Raw genomic sequence first — 15,353 nt, 5'->3', positions numbered from 1 at the left:
TATTCACTTGACTTAACCAGTATAACTCTGGAGAAGCAAGAAGTAAGATTGAATTGACAAAGCTGAACACTTGACTCAGGCTACAGACAGACCAGGATTGAAAAGAAAGAAGTAGTTCATTACTTGGGAAGCTCATAGAGTTCAAGGCCATCCTTGGTTACATCACTAGGATGATTCCCCTCAAGAGAGAATACAGTTTTTACTTCATTTTTAGCAGTTTTGCCTTTTGAAGCATGATAGTAGAATGGTTTCTGCATCTACACAGAATCTGGTAGGTTGCTTGCTCTTGGGCTTTAATACTATATTTCAGCACTTGGCTAGTAAGCATTTATTCTTAGACAAGTATCATTTTATTCTATTTTGATTACAGTTACTCTGTGTGCACACACGTAAGACACTGTCTTAAATTTGTCTTGATTCTGCAGGTCATATGCAAAACATTTGCATGCCTGATAATGTTGAAAGAATTGGTGGGATAGTCTCTTATTCTTAAATGACTGTGTGAGTTGTGTGAGAAGTTCAGTCTTGACTGGGCACAGTGACCACTTTCCTGGTCTACCTGCTTTCTTTTCTGTCCTATGTCTCCCGGCCCGTGAGTCTAGGGTGAGGGAGTGGTGGATGTAGGATGGTGGGTTGCCATGTGCTCAGCTAGGCTTCCTGACTCCCAGCCCCTAGGAACTTGGGAAATTTTGACTCATGGCTCAGTGGTTCCTGGTTCACTTTGAATTTTATTCTGCATCTTTATTGATCCCCAGGCTGCTCACAGATCTCTGCCTGTGTTAAATTGGTCACTATTTAGTACTATTTTCATACCAACCATATTCTAAGAATCGCTTGTCCACTTTTGGAGGGCTTTGCCCTGCCCTCATCTGCTTTGGGAAGCCTCCCTGACACCACACTGTGGAGACTCTGCATTTCTTAGAGTCTTCTCACTTCTCTTGTTAGGTAGGGAGAAGTGGAGGAGGGGAGTAACATGGTCAAAAATATTGTCTGAAAGCATCCTTGAATAAAGAAATAGAAGTGTTACTAGCTATATGACCTTGACTTCCAAGACTCTTTGATGATGTAACACCAGTAACAAAAGGTACTTAAAATTTGAGTGGGTGAATATCTAGTCCGTGTCACATAGATTATTATTTATTCAGTTTTGTCGGTGCAGTTTACGAGTTTTCTGTTCCACTGCACAGGTGGAATGCCTCTGATAAGTCCTTTAGCATTAACAAATGAGGCTCTCACTTAAAAGGTGGAAATGATAGATGGGGGAGCTCAGTGACTGCTTGGGTGTGGTTGCCATCGCCTTTCTACTGGTCCTGGGAGCCAGGCAAAGGCCTTCCCTGCGGGCTCCTGTCCTCACTGCCTACGCCACTGTTTCTTTGAAACATTGGTTCTTGTTCTTCTTTCCAGTGTATTGTGTAAGGATTCATTTTTCCTGTTTTTTGTGTGCTATGGATTTTTGCCTTGTGTTTCCAGTATGCTATTTTTAAAATTACAATATAGGTAGAGGTCCATTGCCCAAAATTTTAACTAGAATGTGTGTGTGGATGAGGGTGTGCATACATCCTTTATGCTTTCTGTTAAAGCTTCAATTTTAGCCCACACTTACTAACTGCTTTAGTTTGAGTTTTACTTTTGAATGGTGTTTGATGGAATGTGGGTAATTTACAGGTGAAGGTGGCTTTTAGAATGACAGGCCAGTTTTCCTAGTGTCTGGTCAGGTCATCCAGCTCTTTCTGGCTGGAAGACCGGCTCTCCGTCTCTGTTTGGGCATTGTTTGCTTTTGCTATAGCCCTTTTCATAGGAAAATGAGAACCAATTGTTAGTGCTGCAGAAATGTGAGCAAGTAAAGCCTGAGGAAACCCTGGCTTCGTAAAGCATGACCATGCCAGCTGCTCACAGGTGGGAACTCAGGGAAGCTCATAGAGCAGGGCGGAGGCGGTAGAGTGGCTTCCCTACATCAGCTTCAGGAGTTAGGTAAAGCGATTTTATTTAAAGAAAGCAGACTAGAATTTGTTTTGAGTACATGGAACTAACCAGATCAGAGAGAGCTGGCGTGTACTTTTTCTAGTCAGAAAACAGACTTCTGTGCACTTGCCTGCATGGTTTCTTTCTCTTGATGTTGTCATGGATGGACTCATAATTACATTATTTCTGTTCTGAAGGAAAATAATTTTTGCATATAATTGTAATAGTCACTTTTATTTCATTGAAGCTGAGTTTTCTGTTCAGACTTTACTAGATTATAAAACCCACTTAATGGTCATAGAAGTGCTCAGGAGTTCTCAAATCTAAGCATGCAGTCACTTGTAAAGTTGGGAGAATTGGATATTTTCATTTAGGATGGCACTATTTTAAGACCTACAAAAGTTTAGAAGTACAGAGATTGGGCTTTAATTTTTATTTCAAATGTTAACAGCTAGTTTTGCATATAGTTTTATGTAAGGTACAGAGTGCTGTGACAGCACCCATGCTCACCACTCTGATTAATAAGCATTTTGCAACTGACAACGGTTTACTGTATCTGATTTTTAAAATGAAACCTAAACCTGCTGAAGACTTGGCACTGTACTCTCTCTGTCCTTGCTGAAGCAGCTGGTATGCAGCCTTCACTCTCTGCGCACGCCCTGGAAGCATTGCTTGGAGTCAGACAGTGTGTATGGATGGTGAATGAAGTCTACCTCGTGACGGGTGCATGTGATGACTTTGCTTATGCTATTAAGTACTTGAAAGCTGGAGGGAAAGGATGCTTAAGTTATTTTTGTTAGTTGAGAATTTCACACGTATATAATATACTTAGATTGTATTCACCCCACAGTCCTTGTCTTTATTCCTTCTTGGCCTACCTGCCACCCCAGAGCTTTCCAGACTTTTGTAGACAGAGGTTTCTGTCCCACCAGGTCCCGCAGCCATTCAGTCCCAAATAAAAACAGAGGCTTATATTATAACCTGTTTGGCCTATTAGCTTAAGCTTATTTATTAACTAGCTCTTACAACTTAACAACTTAAATTAACCTGTAATTTTTGCCGATGGGTAGCCACATGGCTTGGTACCTTTTCTCAGTGTAGCATTCTCTTCTTGATTCTTCTGACTCTGCCTTTCCTCTTCCCTGAATTCTCAGTCTGGCTGCACTGCCTGTACTTCCTGTCTGGCTACTGGCCAATCAGTGTTTCATTAAACTAATATGAGTGACAAATCTTTACAGTGTACAAGAGTGTTATCCCACAGCAAGACGTCATGTCCTCTTTCTTTTTGTTACTAACCCACAGGTCCAGTTTATGCTGCTCTTACGCCCACAGGTGTGGGGCCCTCCATTGGAACACAGTCCCTGTCCTAGAAAACCGACTCTCCCTGTCCCAGCACTCACTGACTGCTCCTCAGCTCTGGGTTGGGGCTCTAGGGGTCCCCTGTCCCCCATGCTGAAATGCTCACTAACTTCATCTTGTGCTAGTGTCTGTTTTTAAAAGAATGCATTTTATTGCATGTTTTTTTCTTATTTGTGTCTGTGTGCCTGCATCTGTGTGATGGGCATCAAAGACACACTTAGGTCAGTTGGTGGGCCCTGGAGATGGAACTCAGGTTGCTGGGCTTGGTGGCAAGTACCTTTATCTACTGAGCCATCTTGCCTGCCCGTATCTGCTTTTTTAATAATACCATGCTCTTGGTGATGTCTGTGAAAGACCATTTGACATTTTTTATGGTCTTAAGGGCTAGTGGTATCTTGTACTCATTGGTGACACTGGCAATAAATGCAAAGTTAAGAGTTGTAAAGTTGGGCTGGAGAGATGGCTCAGTGGTTAAGAGCATTGCCTGCTCTTCCAAAGGTCCTGAGTTCAATTCCCGGCAACCACATGGTGGCTCACAACCATCTGGAATGAGGTCTGGTGCCCTCTTCTGGCCTGCAGACATACATACACTCAGAATATTGTATACATAATAAATAAATAAATATTAAAAAAAACTACCCTATCAAAAAAAAAAGAGTTGTAAAGTTGAAGTATATGAACAGCCATCCTAAACGAGTGTATTCAAAGAACTTCTTAGGTATAGTTAGTGCATATGTGTGCTCCGTAAAAATAAAGTGCTGCATTAGAAACCTGACAACGCAGACTTGTAATACAGACAAGACAGAACAAGAGTTTAGGTTTGAACCAAACAGCCTGAGCTACAACACCCTGTAGCAGCACTGCAGGGCGGGGTGAGTAGGCAGGGATCGCTGCTAGAGCAGTCTGGGACTCAGTTGGTCATGACAGGGCCCTGGTAAGTGGACAGCTTCTACACTGCCTCTGGTGGACTTGGTATTAGCTTATATTCTGTCCTGTTTTGGAGCCATGTTGATTGATAATCATCAATAATAATTGATAATTAATCAAAAAAGGCTTGGATGTCCTTTTATCCTTTAAAAAAAAAATCCACGGTGCCACTACATTTCTGTCATTAGAATTAGTTAAGAAAATTTCTTCTATGTTAAGATGTTTATTTTGTGTCCTGGTATAACAGGCAAGTGAGGAAGGACTAAATATTCAAGAATTGGAGCCAAGATTCTACTATGGTCATTCACTGCAGTTTTTGTTTTTTTGTTAGTTTGTTTTTGTTTTGTTTTGTTTTTTGAGATGTGGTTTGTCTGTATATCCTTGACTGCCCTGGAACTCACTCTGTAGACCAGGCTAACCTCCCACTCAGAGATCCGCCTGCCAGTGTGCCTCCCGAGTGCTTGAATTAAAGGTGTACACCACCACCACCCAGCTCACTAAAGTTTTACAATGGTTGTCATGCGGGATTTTTATTTGAAAAAATACTTGGCAATAAATTTTATATAATACCAAGTGTCATTAACTGCAAGATTAATGTTATAGAACTGGCCAAAGAAACACTTACTGAGCATATCACTGTGGCTGGGGGTGTTTACAGTCATTGGTGATGATAGCCTGATCTCCTTGTCAGTCTTTTTGTTTCTTAGCCATTTGTGTGCTGTGGTTCAGGACATTTCATTCAGGGCACTTGAGGATTCCTTCTAGAATATACAGCCGAAGAGGATGAGCAGAGAGAGAACTGGAGCTGTGACTTCAGTGCGGGACTGGTGCTCTCAGGTGTGCACATTTTACTAAAGAGCTCTGTGCATCCTGAAGATGAGCCCAGAGGTTATGACGTTCTGGAATCAGAGCAGATTATCTTCAATTCACTGGGTTTGTTCTAGTACACTGTTTGTGAAAAATGAATTGTTGACATGAACTGCCCGTGTTAAAACTGTGGTTTTATAATGTATATGCTTTGTGCAGTGATGTTATCCACAGTTATAATTCATTACAAGGTGAATAATTTTATTCTGATGGGAACTTGGAAAATAATTTTAGCATAGATCTATACTATTTCTACAAGAGGCATTTATAGATAGTTCAAAGTCGGGTGATCTTTGCATTGCTAGATAATTGGAAAAGTAAAGTAGCAAGAAGAAACAAACCAGAGATAGATGTGGATGCAGGCTCCTTAGCCTGGGTGGGAAGATGCAAGAGAAAGAGCGAGCCCCACATGCACCTCGTCAGAGGTTGCAGACATTGCAGAGGTCTCTAGCACCTTCTTGGGTGATTAGGCTGCTTCTCCTCATTGTCTTGTGATTCTTGCTGAAATGCCTGAGTTCCTGCATCCGTCACCCTTTCTCTGTTATATTTGAGGTCTTTACATGCAGTGTTTTAGGAGTATTTTACAACTTTGGTTAATATTTAGCTTGATTTTTTTTTTTTTGTTGTTGTTGTTGTTCCAAGTTTTATGGGGATATTAGGTTAACTTACCCATTTTAAGAGCACTGTCTGTTTCTGCTGAGTTTGCTTTTCTTACGCTTTTCCTTTGATGTTGAAGACTCTCCCACAGTGGCAGATAGAAAGCATTGATTATCGGGAACTTGAGGTTGGTTCCTTAATAATTGGCAGGGAGTGTTGGAAGAGAGCCAGCCCTTGGCCTGAAGTCTCTGATGAGGAAAAGTTTCCTTGGGACAAGGCTGCCCCACTTTCCTCATCTCAGAGCAGGGTGAACTCATCAGTTTCTTTTGGTGGATAATGCTAAGAATTCTTGGAGTTTTGTTTCTATCTGTAGAAAAGGCTTTAGCCTGCAGGTTGCTACTTACCTGATGGCCCTTTGCTCCTGTTTTTCCTCTCCATGGTTGCTGTGAGGAGGAAGGTGGTTTTCATGGATGGTGCATGGATTTTTTTTAGGTGCTGGTACTCTGTGCTAAATGTGTGTTGTACTCAGGACTCCAGCATATGCAGATACTGTGAGTTCAGAGCACGAACACATTTTCCCCCGTAACATTATTATAAACGGTGCTCTGCATCGACACAGGTTCCCCAGTAGGAGGGTGTGGGTTGTGCAGCTTAAGGAGCAAACAGGCAGGTGTACAGCCTGGTCTCCAGGCCTGTTTATGCTGGCCAGCTGAGGAGCTAGTCCTAGACTGGGTTCAAGTCTCCCTCTGAAAGGCTGCATTGGGGCTGCAGCTTCCTAAGGGCTGGCAGCCCTACCTCAGGTGAACAAATCTCTCCACATTGAGGAGTAGGCTTGTTTTTTGGCTCAAGTTGGAAAGTTGCTGTGCCCCACCACATATAAGGATTTTTTTTCCCCTTTAGTTTTTTAGTTTTTCAAGATAGTTTATTTGTGTAGCCCTGGGTATCCTGGAACTCATTCTGTAGACTAGGCTGGCCTCAGACTCACAGAGATCTGCCTGCCTCTGCATCCCGAGTGCTGGGACTAAAGATGTAGGTTATCACTGTCCAGTGGGGTACAAGATTCTTGAGGGAGAGGGCCCCCTTATTGACACCTTAAGTGTCAGTTTGTCTGGAGCATGAAGCGAGGATCCAACTTGAGTTTACCCACTTTAGCCTCAGAAGAGTGAAACCCAGATGTGGCCCCGGTACTCAAGAGGCCAAGGCAGAAGAAATGCCAACCTGGGCTGCAGAGTAAAAAAGTTCTCGGAAGACAAAGGGAAAAGTCAGTTTGTCTCCTTCTACTTAGAGAAAAAAAAAAGGTCACTAATGTGAAGTTTCCAACTTAGATTCATTAAACATTCAAAATCATCTCTGCATGAATTGAAAATGCAATCATCCCCAAGGGTCCTTCCTGTGTCTCAGCACACTCGGTGTTAATTTATAAGTCCTCATTGTTATTCTTTTCTGCGGGGTTGGAGAGAAAACACGGGACTGCATTATGTTAGCCCTAGTGCAAGATGAACTTGCTTGGGACAGACATTGGTGATGGAAATCTGCTCATAGAGTACTTAGGGGCCATGAGCCTTAAGCTTCCATTTTATTCTTGGTGATTTTGTATTTTTCTTGAATATTGTACAGTAAAACCAAAATGCAGACATAATTTAGACCACAATTTACCTGTGGGGAATGTTATACTTGGTTGATCGTGGGGCAGCCATACCAGTTGCCATGGTGTATACATGATTGCTTAATTTAGACAAATCTTATTGATACGCGTATTTCTATTTGTGCTTCAAACTGTAGCTTGAAAAGTAATTTTGCTTTTTAAATTGCATAAATAGGCATTCTGATCAGCGTGTTATATCAGAAAAAAACACCTGATTTGTTTTATACATATTTGGTGTTTTTTAAAAAACTCCACTGCCTCCAGAGGCACCTAGCACAGTCTGAGCATCTTCAGCCTTCAGGAATTCGCAGTGCAGTTGGATTTTAAATAGTGTTCCTTTTGCTGTCTTTCATTGGAGAGTGACCATTTCATTCTCCTTTGGTGCCTTGTGTGTCTGCAGTCTGCTTCTGCTGAGATATAGCCTTCACTCAGAAGGTGGGTGGTATAGCTGTGGCTTTAGGGCCTGTGTTCTCAGTGTAGCCCATAGTAGGATGGCTTTTGGTTTGTGTTGGTGGGGTATAGCCTAACACATGTAGCAGGCATCTTAGATCTTAGTCACCTGAATTAAAATCAAGCTTAAATTTTAATGATTGATCTCCTTCTCCCCCCCCCCCCAGGGTATCTGAAGTTTAGTGTGCAGCTGCTGTGACACTCCTGCGTGGACAATGGCTACTCAAGGTTTGTTATGCACATAGAGCTCAGGCCACTGCACTGGGGGCGGGGGCTGCTTCATGGCCTCTGCCGGTCTGCCTAGGAGTCCCTGCTCCTCGTCCTTGCCCCACCTGCTTGCCAGACCCCCTGGGAATCCAGTCTGAGTGGATGATTGTAAACCTGAGTGCCATTAGGTCGCCTCCTGTTCAGTCATGGACCACACACTGGCTGTCATTCTCATCTCCTTGACTGCCTTTCTAAACGCATTTCAGTGGGTTGTTGTCGCAGCTGTCTTACTCAGATGGCGTTTTCGCTACACTAACATGTTTTGTTTTTACAGCTGATCTGATGGAGCTGGACATGGCCATGGAACCAGACAGAAAAGCTGCTGTTAGTCACTGGCAACAGCAGTCCTACCTAGATTCTGGAATCCATTCTGGTGCCACCACCACAGCGCCTTCCCTGAGTGGCAAGGGTAATCCTGAGGAAGAAGATGTGGACACCTCCCAAGTCCTCTATGAGTGGGAGCAAGGCTTTTCCCAGTCCTTCACTCAAGAGCAAGTAGCTGGTAAAAAGCATTTGTGTGTTTAGCACGGCTGTGTGATGGCTTAGACAGAGGAATGAGGAGTGGTGGAGGAAAGGTGGGGCACTACCTCACTCTGAGGACAGTGATGTCTCACGTGCATTTACCGTTCCCAGATATTGATGGGCAGTACGCCATGACTCGGGCTCAGAGGGTACGAGCTGCCATGTTCCCTGAGACTCTAGACGAGGGCATGCAGATCCCTTCTACACAGTTTGACGCTGCTCATCCCACTAATGTCCAGCGCTTGGCGGAACCGTCACAGATGCTGAAGCATGCAGTTGTTAATTTGATTAACTACCAGGATGACGCGGAACTTGCCACACGAGCAATTCCTGAGCTGACAAAACTGCTAAATGATGAAGACCAGGTAAGCGGTTACACAGTTTGCTTTCCCGTTTACTCTGAGAGAAACTTCAGTATTTGGAAACTAATGGTGCTTCTTGATCCCCTGTCTTCTAGGTGGTAGTTAATAAGGCTGCTGTTATGGTCCATCAGCTTTCCAAAAAGGAAGCTTCCAGACATGCCATCATGCGCTCTCCTCAGATGGTGTCTGCTATTGTACGCACCATGCAGAACACAAATGATGTAGAAACGGCTCGTTGTACTGCTGGGACTTTACACAACCTTTCTCACCATCGTGAGGGCTTGTTGGCCATCTTTAAATCTGGAGGCATTCCTGCTCTGGTGAAAATGCTTGGGTAAGAAAGTGTGGCTGTAGAACTAGAAGGTGGGAAGTAGAAAGGTGCCAGTGTGGCTGACAGAGGTTCTCTTCTCAGATCACCAGTGGATTCCGTACTGTTCTACGCTATCACAACGCTGCACAACCTCCTTCTACATCAGGAAGGTGCTAAAATGGCTGTGCGCCTAGCCGGTGGGCTGCAGAAAATGGTTGCTTTGCTCAACAAAACAAACGTGAAATTCTTGGCTATTACAACAGACTGCCTGCAGATCTTAGCTTACGGCAATCAAGAGAGCAAGGTAAGGTAATGAGAGCTGTTGTCACAGATCACGGGGCCACCGAGTCAGCACACAGGCGCTCAGACTTGTGTGCCTGCAGTTTGTGTGCATCCATTTCCTGTAACATTAACTCTCTGTGTACGGTGCTGTGCTGTCTCCTGAGTTCTTATCCTTGGGCAGCAGGTACCCTCAAATAATAGAAAAAGAGGAGCTGGGAACACAGAAGGAACACTGAGGGCCTTGTGAAGATCTCTGAAAGGAAGTGAGGGGTTTTCTAGGTGAGAGTTCTGAAGAGGAGGGAGGACCCCAGCACTCGGGAGGCAGAGGCAAGGTGCATCTCTGTGAGTTCGAGGCCAGCCTGGTCTACAAGAACAAGTTCCAGGACAGGCTCCAAAGCTATAGAGAAACCCTGTCTCGAGAAAGGAAGGAAGGAAGACACTGTTTGATAAAGTTTTGGGATAAGACTGTATGTAGATTGGCTGGGTATATCTTGCAAGGCTTTGTTGGGCATACCAAAGTCCAGGAGGTGTAACTGGGTTGCAGAGTATGAGCATGGGTATGAAGTAAAATCTGCTGTGGAAGTGAGCAGAGGACTGAAGGTGCGCAGCATGAAGATCAAGACCAGAGGCTATGGCTCTTCATGCCCATTTTCAACTGGCTGTTCTGACAGAACTTTCACTACAGCTACAAGCAGACATGTTCAGTGTGGGGAGGTAGCCAGAGTTGATGTATTCTTTTTTCTAATGATTTATTTTTATTTTATGTGCATTGGTGTTTTGCCTGCATGTATGTCTTCGGGAGGGGCTGTTGGGTCCACTGGAACTGGACATAACAGAGTTGTGGGTGATGGGAATTGAACCCAGGTCTGTAACAATGAGGGGCTGGCTTGTTAGTTGGGGGTTTCTGTCCCACCTGGTACCCCACAGCCAGCAAGCCCCAAAGAAAATCACACAGAGATCTCTATAAGTTATAAAACTGATTGGCCCATTAGATCAGGCTACTTATTAGCTCTTGTAGCTTATATTAACCCATTATTCTGATCTATGTTAGCTATGTGGCTCAGTACCTTTTTCAGTGGGGCAGATCACATCCTGCTGCTTTGGTGGTCTGGGCAGGAGTGGGAGGAATCAGCTTCCTCCTTCCCAGAATTCTCCTGTTATCATTGTATTATTTTTACTGTTTTTTCCGCCTATACTTCCTGCCTGGCCAATCAGCGTTTATTTAAAATAGGATTGACAGAATACAGACAGTTCTCCCTCACCACAGGTCCTCTGAAGAGCAGCCATCTCCCCGGCCCGAGTTTGCGAGCCTGGGTTGCACAGAGTGCTGCAGCAGAGGAGCCACACGCCAGGTTGAGACTGGATCTTAGGGTCCTTGAATGGAGCTGGCTAAAAGTTGTACATGGCACAGTAACATGGTGAGGGGGCTGCTCGCCAGCATTTCTGGAATGTTCTGAGTAATGGTTTACATCTTTCTAGCTGATCATTCTGGCCAGTGGTGGACCCCAAGCCTTAGTAAATATAATGAGGACGTATACCTATGAGAAGCTTCTGTGGACCACAAGCAGAGTGCTGAAGGTGCTGTCTGTCTGCTCCAGCAACAAGCCAGCTATTGTAGAAGCTGGTGAGTACACACATGCTTGGATTATTCCTTGGTTGTGCTTGGATTACTCCTTGGGGAACAACCAAGTCCATGCTTAAAACAGCACTTGCTTATCCTGGGGTTACTGAAGTTTTTGTGATTTCTTGTTAGTTCTCTGTGAGCAGAGGTTCTAAGATTTAAAAAAAAAAATGGTTCTTGCTATTCCCTGTTTTTTTTTTTTTTAATGGGGCAGCTTGCATATGGAAACTTATGTTGTTGCGTACTTGATGATAGAAGAAAATATGTGGTTTGTACTTGAGCCTCTTGTTCTGGCTTCCTTCGGTAAGTGCCTGAGAGCATTTGCGTAGGCTGTTGACCCAAGACCCTGAGTGGAGAGGAAGATGATGGCGACCTTGTCTGGAAGGCAGTGCTGAGGATGAAGCACAGTGGGGCAGCGCCTGTCTGTCTGCTTGTGGAGGCACTTCTGGATTTAGGGTGTGGAGGGGTTACTGAGGTAGCTGATAACAGTGAGACCATGGGCTTGGGAAAGACAGGCAAAGGGGATTGATTATCAGTTTTCCTAGAGACACTCCTAGAAGACTTGTTCAAACATATGTTTGTAGATTGATAAAAGTCTACAGGTACTGGAGTAATTGGAAATGTGCATGGAAGCCTTTTAAGGACACCCCCCCATTATTCAGATTTGTTTATCTTGAATATACTTAGCACCTAAAATATTCTAAGCAGTGTAATCTGGCCCTATACCATGTATATTGTAGCGCGGTAGAGAATTGGTTCATGTGCTCAATCTTGTGGAGATGAGCCTAGAGTGCAGTACTCAGCCAGGGGCAAGAGGGTCAAGAGTTCTAGGACTGCTTGGGATACTTAGCAAGGCTTTGTCTCGGAATAGAACAGAGATGTGTATTAGGACAGACGTGAACAGTGCATAGCAACGACAGTGTCTGAGGAGGCCTGGACGGTAACTCAGTGGGGAGGAGGAACAGCAACCTTGTTGTTTCCCTGTGAGACAGAGAGGTTAGATGCTCTTTGGGTAGGAAGGAGGGGTATTGGAGGACGCAGAGTGCTGGCCTAAATGCAGTATGCGCAGTAGGTGCGCTGCTGGCCCTGTGGCACAGGGATGACGCGTGTGTTTTGTTGGTGCTGCTTGGATGCTACATGTGTAGAGTGCTTGGCTCCCTTTGGAAGGCTGGATGAGGGAAGATTTGAAAGGTCCTCAAGGTTGATGACTGAGGCAGAGAACACCACTAAAGGAGACAGCCTAGCTGTAGACACACAGCAGATGGAAGGCCTTGGGTCTTGTGGAGCAGTGATGAGGCTCCAGGAGCAAACCGCTGAGAAGTTGCCTTTGGCAAGAACTTTGGCATTGTGCAGGTTAAGTGGAACTGTCAGGGTTTGCCAATTTGTTAATAAAATAAAGTAACGAATCAGAATGACAGAAAGATTAGCAGACAGCTCAAAGGGTGGATTAGAATGACAGGAAAGGAGAGGGTGTCTCAGAGTCTTGGAAATCTCTTGGGCTGTAGTGATGAACATCTGGGGCAAGATGTGCTTTCTGAGTTAATAGTTGTATAAAGGGAAGGGAGGAAGTCTTGGGGAGAGTGGTCAGCCATTTGAGAAAGGCAGAGCTTCAGCCTCAACACAGGTCACTGCCCACGGCTAGGGTAAGCTGTGAGGAAGGCATCTTTATCATGAGGAAAGGTAAACTAGTTGTTAGTCAAATTTGAGGAGGTGGACAAGGAGGTGAGAACCTGTCTCATTGTTCAGAAGTGATTTCAGGTGAAGGTGGGTACTATGCAAGGGTTGTCAGGATAAAGACCCAAACAAGAAACGTGAACCTGGGTTGTGTTTCAAGTGACTTTTTGTATGGACTGTCGCTGTGTTGCCCAGGCTGTCCTTACTGCTTAGGCAGTCCTGACTGTCTTGGGCTACTGCAGTGCAAGCCCAGAGTGTCTATATTCATGCTTCAAGGCTTGATGGCAACTTAATGACTGTTGGGGATTGCAGTACTTTCTTCTGTAGCATACTGTTTGTGACTGCCGGCCATGGCCTCTGTGCACTGCTCCATCTGCAGCTCAGAACCGAGCCTGCTGCTGAGGGTTATTCTGGAAATGGCTGTACAAGTGACAGACAGAAATGGTGACGCTGTTTTCATTAAAGATATAAGGAAACAGCAGCTATTTGACAGAAGTTGTCACTGGCAGGGTAGAGTGGGAAAAAGTCCTTAGGGGACACTCTGTAAGGGCTGACAGGCACACCTAGCTGAGAGCCATTCCTTTGTCTAACTTTGTAGGTGGGATGCAGGCACTAGGACTTCACCTAACAGATCCGAGTCAGCGACTTGTTCAGAACTGTCTGTGGACTCTTAGAAATCTTTCAGATGCTGCAACTAAACAGGTACGTTGTGCAGACACTGCTGCCTTGGTGCTCGGGTCTCCATGAGCCCTGAACTCAGCGTGTTTTTATCTCCACAGGAAGGGATGGAAGGTCTGCTTGGGACTCTAGTGCAGCTTCTGGGCTCAGATGACATAAATGTGGTCACCTGTGCAGCTGGAATTCTCTCTAACCTCACTTGCAATAATTACAAAAACAAGATGATGGTGTGCCAAGTGGGTGGTATAGAGGCTCTTGTGCGTACTGTCCTTCGTGCTGGTGACAGGGAGGACATTACTGAGCCTGCCATCTGTGCTCTTCGTCATCTGACCAGTCGGCATCAGGAAGCGGAGATGGCTCAGAATGCTGTCCGTCTTCATTATGGGCTACCTGTGGTGGTTAAGCTCCTGCACCCACCGTCCCACTGGCCTCTGATCAAGGTAACCTGTCTGCACTTCTGGGCATAGAGATTTTAACTTGGGATTGCCAGTTGGCATGGTTGGCTCAGAGTAGAGCAGGGTGGTGGGATTCCCAAGTGTTTGTGTACTCAGTGCTGCCTGTGATTTGGTTGTGTTGTACACCAATTCTCCCTTTGTGTAGGCGACTGTTGGACTGATTCGAAACCTTGCCCTTTGCCCAGCAAATCACGCACCTTTGCGGGAGCAGGGTGCCATTCCACGACTAGTTCAGCTGCTTGTTCGAGCTCATCAGGACACCCAGCGGCGCACCTCCATGGGTGGAACACAGCAGCAGTTTGTGGTAGGGAAATCTTCGTGACACTTGGTTGTTTGGAGGTGTGTGTGCGTGAATGCTTAATAAACATATGCTGCCTCCACCCCTGCCTTGAAGGGCCACTAACGACTGAAAAATACTGTTTCATTGGTTTCCAGAGAAAAGAGAGGGGAACACGGGGATTAGGCCTTCAGTGCCTGTGCCCGTGTAGGAAATCTGCCACAGCCGTATCTGACTCCAACTTTGTCAGTTTCTTCCCACCACATCAGAATACAGAGAGGACACAACAGGTTTTAGAACCCATACTGCAGTTCTGTGGATTTCCTTTCTCCATAGGATGGCCTCATACTTAAGGTGCCACCTACAGTCTAAGGAAATTTCTGTGTTCTCACAGAAATCCAGTTGACTATAAAAGTCGCAGAGTGATGTGGGAGTGTCATATATCAATCTGTTGATTTCATTGGTTAAGCAATAAAGAAACTCCTTGGCCCTGATAGGTTAAAACATAGGTGAGAGGAGTAAACAGAATAGGATGCTGGGAGGAAGAGGAAGTGAGCTCAGACTCTGCTCTGCTCCCGGAGCAGAGACGCCATGATCAGCTCTCTCGGGTAGATGCGATAGCTCTGCGCTCTGAAGCACACGTGATGAAGCTCTGACCCAGGATGGACGTAGGCTAGAATCTTCCCGGTATGCGCACCTTGGGGTGCTTACACAATTATTAGAAATGGGCTAAATTAATATGTGAGAATTAGCCTAGAAGAGGCTAGATAGAAACGGGCCAAGCAGTCTTTAAATGAATACAGTCTGTGTGTTGTTATTTCGGGCATAAGCTAGCAGGCGGCTGGGTGCTGGGGACGCAGCCCCACTGCACTTATTACTACAGCAGAGTTGTAATATAACTCAGTCCTAGGTTAGGAAGAAAGTATTCAGCACAGTGCTGCCTGAGTAGGCTTGGGAGATGCCAGCAGTGGCCATTCTCCTGGAGTAGAGTTGTCACAAGGGACGCCATCAGGGTGACCCACATTCACTGCAGCGTACCCAGCATGCTTGTGCTCTTCCATACAGTAAGTGTGCTGGCTTAGGAGTTTAAAGGACGGG

The 15,353-nt window shown here is 45.1% G+C and overlaps 1 protein-coding gene across 3 annotated transcripts in view; it reads left to right on the top strand.

The window, feature by feature from the left end:
• Ctnnb1 (catenin beta 1) overlaps positions 1 to 15,353 on the top strand; it is a 29,015-nt gene that overhangs the window by 10,025 nt on the left and 3,637 nt on the right. For all 3 annotated transcript variants that reach the window (XM_050141476.1, XM_050141477.1, XM_050141478.1), the window contains exons 2-10: positions 7,975 to 8,035; positions 8,349 to 8,576; positions 8,708 to 8,961; positions 9,054 to 9,292; positions 9,371 to 9,572; positions 11,030 to 11,174; positions 13,444 to 13,547; positions 13,625 to 13,963; positions 14,124 to 14,282. In XM_050141476.1, the coding sequence (XP_049997433.1) occupies positions 8,023 to 8,035; positions 8,349 to 8,576; positions 8,708 to 8,961; positions 9,054 to 9,292; positions 9,371 to 9,572; positions 11,030 to 11,174; positions 13,444 to 13,547; positions 13,625 to 13,963; positions 14,124 to 14,282 (1,683 nt within the window). In that variant the 5' untranslated portion in view covers positions 7,975 to 8,022. The remainder of the gene's footprint in view (positions 1 to 7,974; positions 8,036 to 8,348; positions 8,577 to 8,707; positions 8,962 to 9,053; positions 9,293 to 9,370; positions 9,573 to 11,029; positions 11,175 to 13,443; positions 13,548 to 13,624; positions 13,964 to 14,123; positions 14,283 to 15,353) is intronic.

Source organism: Alexandromys fortis, unplaced genomic scaffold (assembly GCF_014885135.2).
Source record: "Alexandromys fortis isolate MF-2015 unplaced genomic scaffold, M_Fortis_MF-2015_v1.1 scaffold_44, whole genome shotgun sequence".
Classification (NCBI taxonomy): domain Eukaryota; kingdom Metazoa; phylum Chordata; class Mammalia; order Rodentia; family Cricetidae; genus Alexandromys; species Alexandromys fortis.
This window is presented reverse-complemented; position numbering and strand designations above follow the sequence as displayed.